The sequence below is a fragment of the Wolffia australiana genome, chromosome 4 (genome assembly GCF_029677425.1).
Source record: "Wolffia australiana isolate 7733 chromosome 4, ASM2967742v1".
In the NCBI taxonomy this organism is placed as follows: domain Eukaryota; kingdom Viridiplantae; phylum Streptophyta; class Magnoliopsida; order Alismatales; family Araceae; genus Wolffia; species Wolffia australiana.
In genome coordinates, this window is record NC_135838.1 from 12,907,123 (window position 1) to 12,912,709 (window position 5,587).

Genomic DNA, 5,587 nt, shown 5'->3' on the forward strand with positions numbered 1-5,587 from the left:
GAGAGTGACAGGGAGAGGGAGAGAGGAAGAGAGGGAGAGAAGGGGAGAGAGGGAGAGGGAGAGAGGGGGAGAGAGTGACAGGGAGAGGGAGAGAGGGAGAGAGGGAGAGAGCGAGAGAGGGAGAGAGGGAGAGAAGGAGAGAGAGGGGGAGGGAGAGGGAGAGAGGGAGAGAGAGTGACAGGGAGAGGGAGAGAGGGAGAGAGAGTGACAGGGAGAGGGAGAGAGGGAGAGAGAGTGGGAGGGAGAGGGAGAGAGGGAGAGAGAGTGACAGGGAGAGAGGGAGAGAGAGAGAGAGGGAGAGAGAGAGAGGGAGAGAGAGAGGGAGAGAGAGAGAGGGAGAGAGAGAGGGACAGGGAGAGGGAGAGAGGGAGAGAGAGTGACAGGGAGAGGGAGAGGGAGAGAGAGATAGGGAGAGGAAGAGAGAGAGATAGGGAGAGGGAGGGAGAGGGAGAGGGAGAGGGAGAAGGAGGGAGAGAGAGAGGGAGAGGGAGAGAGGGAGAGAGAGTGACAGGGAGAGGGAGAGGGAGAGAGATAGGGAGAGGGAGAGAGAGAGAGAGATAAGGAGAGGGAGAGGAAGAGAGGGATAGGGAGAGAGAGAGGGAGAGATAGAGGGAGAGAGAGATAGCGAGAGAGAGAGGAGAGGGAGAGAGAGAGGGAGAGGGGGAGATAGGAAGAGGGAGAGGGAGAGAGAAAGATAGGAAGAGGGAGAGAGAGATCGGCAGAGTGAGAGAGAGAGATAGGAAGAGGGGGATAGAAAGATCGGCAGAGGGAGAGAGAGAGATAGGAAGAGGGAGAGAGAGATCGGCAGAGGGAGAGAGAGAGATAGGAAGAGGGAGAGAGAGATTGGCAGAGGGAGAGGGAGAGAGAGAAAGAAAGAGAGAGAGGGAGAGGGGGGGGAAGAGTGAGAGAGAGATAGGGATAGGGAAAAGAAGAGGGAGAGGGAGAAAGAAAGAGGGAGGGAGAGAGAGAGAGGTAAAGCATGTTTATATGTTACGAAATTCCTTCTCCAGATTGGCTCAACTAAATTTTGGCTTTAAACCAATTACACCTCGCCACGTAAGGATGTAATTCAGTGTATTCACCATCCACAAGTCCAAATGAAGTCAGACGTCAGATGCGTTCGAAACTTGATCACTCGTGTAGAAAACCGTTTTCTTCCAAGTAGGAAACAACTCTCTGGGCCATCTCGTCTGGTGGCGGGCAAATGCCTTCTTTCAGTCCTATTTCTATCTACACAATGAAACATGCCATTGCAAGTAGTTTAGGAAATTATTAAAACCGTTTTAGGTAGAAGAACATATTAATTTTAAACGATATTTTTAAACGAATCCATTTCCAAATAAGCTTCGGAGGCCACTTGTAGAATCAGAATCATAGAACCACCTCAGGAAACTGCATAAAAGAACAGAACTAAATCGTTCTGGAAAACATAGATACCTCGCAATCTAGAGGAGCTTCATATGGATCATCAATGCCAGTAAAGCCTGAGGAAGAGCACGGTTATACGGACGAAAAACGTTATATATAGTAAAAATAATCGGATGCCATGCAACTGCTGTTGAAATAATTATAGAGGGATTAGACATTATAAGAAATGTTGTCGTGTAAAAATGAATTCATATTTTCATGCGAAATATATAATAACTTATTGCCACTGTGACACACCTTTAATCACCCCGGCGCGTGCTAGCTTGTACAGACCCTTAGTATCCCTCGATTCACACAATTCTAGAGGCATGTTCAAAAAAGTCTGAAGAATTTTTGTTTAAAAAGCAAAAATTGAAGTGAAATTAATAATGAAAAATACTTCAGAAAAACTTCACTGTGACAAATAACACTCACCTCAATAAAACTCGAGTCCGAGAAAAGAGCCCGACAAGCATCACGATCTCTTTTGTATGGTGATATCAAACTCGTAATGCAAATGACACCCGCATCCGCGAACAGCTTTGCAACTTCTCCTTGGATGGAATAAATAGAAAAATAATGAAGTTTTTGACCCACTATAAAAATATTTTCCAAAATTCTGGGAACATGGTTTTTGAATTTTGAAATTTCAATTTATGGAGATGTAATGAAAAAAACCATCTGTAACAACAAATTGGACAAAGGTTGTGCAGATACCACATCGTTCCTTTTAATCTGAAGTGCAATCGTCACATTATGAAACTCTTAAAAAATAGGAAAAGAAGAAGAAGAATCTCCCTCCAATTTTTATGAATTCTTCCACAGGAAAATAGAAATCAATGATGACAAATGATGAAATAACGGTAGAAGTATTGCTAACCAACTCGACGTATATTCTCTGCACGATCCTCTGCTTTGAAACCAAGATCCTTGTTCAATCCGTGCCTAAGGTTGTCACCATCAAGTATGTAAGAAAGCTTTCCTCTTGAATGTAGATCTCTGCCGACTGTGCATGCCAGTGTACTTTTCCCTAATTATCAGAAAAAACCAATTTTCTAACACAGAATAAAAAAATACTTCAAAACAAATAGGCTGCTCTAGAGAAATCCATTAACTCAAGAGAATTTCCGCACAAGAAATGCACAGTGTATAGAAATAAAGAAATGAAATTTTAATTTGAACATGAAGAACTTGCAAAAAAGATGATTAATTTTGGAGGTAGAATGAGATTAGAAAACCTGATCCGCTGAGACCTGTAATCCAGACAACACATCCCTTCTGGTTGAGCAATCTCTGCCGATCGGATTTGCTTACCCAGCTATCATGCCAGAAGATATTCGTCGACATTCTGGCGAAAGACATTATAAACTGACCCACCCGAGAGATTATGTCAGAACCTCGAGAGAAAAAAAATGTATAAATCAAGATTTTTACAGCAAAGTGGTCCCATTTAAATTCACAGACTAGCTTTAGAGTCTTCATTTCAAGAACCCATGTAATTTATATGCATGATCGGGCGTAGCGGGCTCCAAATCGTCAGATCAACGATTTCAATTCTACCAACCAACATTGATAGATCGATACAACAAGGGTAAAATGTGGGCAAGTTAGATAGTCTTACCAACTGCTATTCAAAACGCGCCCGACGCGGGAGTAGGCTCTTCAGGAACGATCGTGGCGACCCTCTTCTGCTCGCGCAAATTGAACATAGAGACAAAAAAAGGAAATTTTAAATAAATCTTGGTTGCATTTCGTCACGTGGGGAAATAACGCAACTGGACAATCGCTGTTTTGATAAGAAAAATAGTTTCTTTTATGAATGCCTGCAATTTTTTTCTTGAGTTGATATTTTAGAGCATTCACTCAAACTTTTAAGGAAAACCATGATTTTTCTGGGATTAGTGTTCTTTTGTTTGTAATTTCTCTCTTCGTTTGGCAGCTTCATAAATAGACTTTACAGTGAGCCATAAAATTTTTTGGAGATTTTGGAGATTTTTTTTTAATACGTAAGATTATGAAAATATATTTTGAATTATTTTGGATATCACTCCAGCAAACTATTTTAAGTATAAAATGACCAAAAGTCCTCATTGAGAAACACTGACTCAAATTTCTCCTATTTTCCCCCTTCTACCTTTTTTTGAACTCTCCCTCCTCTCATGACTAGAATAGTGAGAACATAGTATACAATCTCTCATGACACTGATGAATAAGATGAGGATATCCAATGTGTCAAGGAATACCAGATACTTTCAGACGTCAAACATGTATGAAAATGTACATTGTTCATTCAAGGAACCAAATGGTAGCTGATTCAACTCTAAGAAGGGTAATTCACTCATCAATGTGTTTCAATTTCTAAAAGGTAAGACTGTATTTTTATTTCTTCCCTATTGTGAACCTCCTTTTATACTATAATCATGGCCCTAACCAAAAGAATTTTGCATAAGCTTATGAAAGTCAAACCACATAATTATAAGGTCATAAAAAGGTCCTGCATGTGAAAAATCAAACTGTCCATAATTTCCCAGTTTCGCAAATAAACTGCAATTCATGTCCCACAAAATTATCCATCACATTACTAGAATGGCATAACCATCAATTTTATCAAAAAATTTAAGTTATCTTCATTATTCCATTGACCTATTCCAATTTTTGATATTTTATTTCAAAATATAATTTTGAGATTACTTTTTGCCTCAGTTTTCCTAAGATAAAACATCTGAGAAGGAATTGTAATAATAAATGATGTATTTATGAAAAAAATTTAATTATATCTTAATTATTACAGAATATTTCATAACATTTTTTATCCAATTACATATCGTGGAATAAAATCTTTAAATTTATTTTAAATACATTTGGATGCCCATAATAAAATTAAGTAATAGCCGATGACTGTTAATTTGCAGCATGAATTTGACATGAAATTTTAGTTTATTAAATTTTATTCGTATATATTGTAAAAATATCAGTTAAAAATTTACAATATACAGTATAGACAACATAAATTTGGTAATCTTTTAAAAAGACTTTGTTGACTGTGTGATGTTTGAAAATTCCTATCAACTTAATTTTTACTTTAAACATCTATCAATATGACATAAAATATGGCCACATGGGTTATGATAGAATTTCCTTATCAATAACTTTTTACGGAATTTGTTGAAAAAAAACTACCCCATCAAAACTAGTATTGTTACATCGTTCATTAAAGTTATTTTCATAAATTAATGCGAATTGAAAATCTTCAAAGTATTAGTCAAGGAGATGAAATGACTATGTAGGTTCATTTGAGAAAATAATATTTCTCATCAAAATATAAATAAAATATCATGGGTTATGATAGAATTTTTTGTGATCACCTAAATTTCAACTGTGTTCAAATATAAAAAAAATTTCAACATATTTAAAGTAATTTTCAGTGATCAAAATTATTTTATGACATTTTAAGATAATACATACAACATGTTTAGTGGAACTATTTTTTTTTAATTATAAGCTTTATTTTATATAACAGGAATCATTGAACCAATAATTATTATTTTTATTCCTAGTTGGCCCATTGTTCATTCAAAAATACTATTGTGTATACAATTTTTAGGATTTCATCAACATATTTATATGATTACGCAATAGGAAAGAATGAATTATCTTCCAAAACATAGAGAATTTTCCTTAAAGGTTTTTAAGTTTCTACACATAAATGAAAAACCTTGTCATTACCATTAAGGGGAATGGTAAAGATGACGGGCTGTAGTGAACTGTTATTTGTGGCTTAGATTTGAGAATCAATGATATACCAAAAAGAGGGGAAACGGACCTGATTTAGCAATGAAGTACACCAGTGTATTACATCTTAACATGTAAATAAAATGGAACACACAAATTTGAATGATCTCTGCAGTTTAGAGACCTTTTAAGGCAAAACAATACTTCTGAGTTTTCTTAGAATACTATTTTATTTTTCAACTATCATAATATTTGATGTCACGTGAAATATCTGATGTGCATGCATATTTGGATGCTTTTACCTATTTTGTATAAGGAAACATTTATTGATTAATTCAATAAAGCAATCAACAAGGTATCGAGTATTTATTTTAATTGATATGCACCATTTTGAGATGATTTGTAACATGATCTTCAATTATTGAAGAAACCAATTGACTGAATTATT

General features: G+C 36.5%; 1 protein-coding gene across 4 annotated transcripts; it reads right to left on the reverse strand.

Annotated features, from left to right (window-relative positions):
* Positions 1-982: 982 nt before the first annotated feature.
* On the reverse strand, positions 983-3,133 carry APK3 (adenosine-5'-phosphosulfate (APS) kinase 3). Of its 4 annotated transcripts, none has more exons than XM_078574646.1 (7): positions 3,029-3,133; positions 2,661-2,775; positions 2,288-2,437; positions 1,843-1,961; positions 1,666-1,750; positions 1,438-1,484; positions 983-1,230 (listed from the first exon to the last, which is right to left on the reverse strand). In XM_078574646.1, the coding sequence occupies exons 2-7, from the start codon at positions 2,767-2,769 to the stop codon at positions 1,132-1,134; spliced, it is 609 nt and encodes a 202-aa protein (XP_078430772.1). In that variant the 5' UTR covers positions 2,770-2,775; positions 3,029-3,133; the 3' UTR covers positions 983-1,131. The 4 variants fall into 4 exon arrangements, with proteins under 4 accessions (XP_078430772.1, XP_078430771.1, XP_078430770.1 ...); XM_078574645.1 differs by having other exon boundaries at positions 1,843-1,955; positions 2,646-2,775; XM_078574644.1 differs by having other exon boundaries at positions 1,843-1,958; positions 2,646-2,775.
* Positions 3,134-5,587: the final 2,454 nt, after the last annotated feature.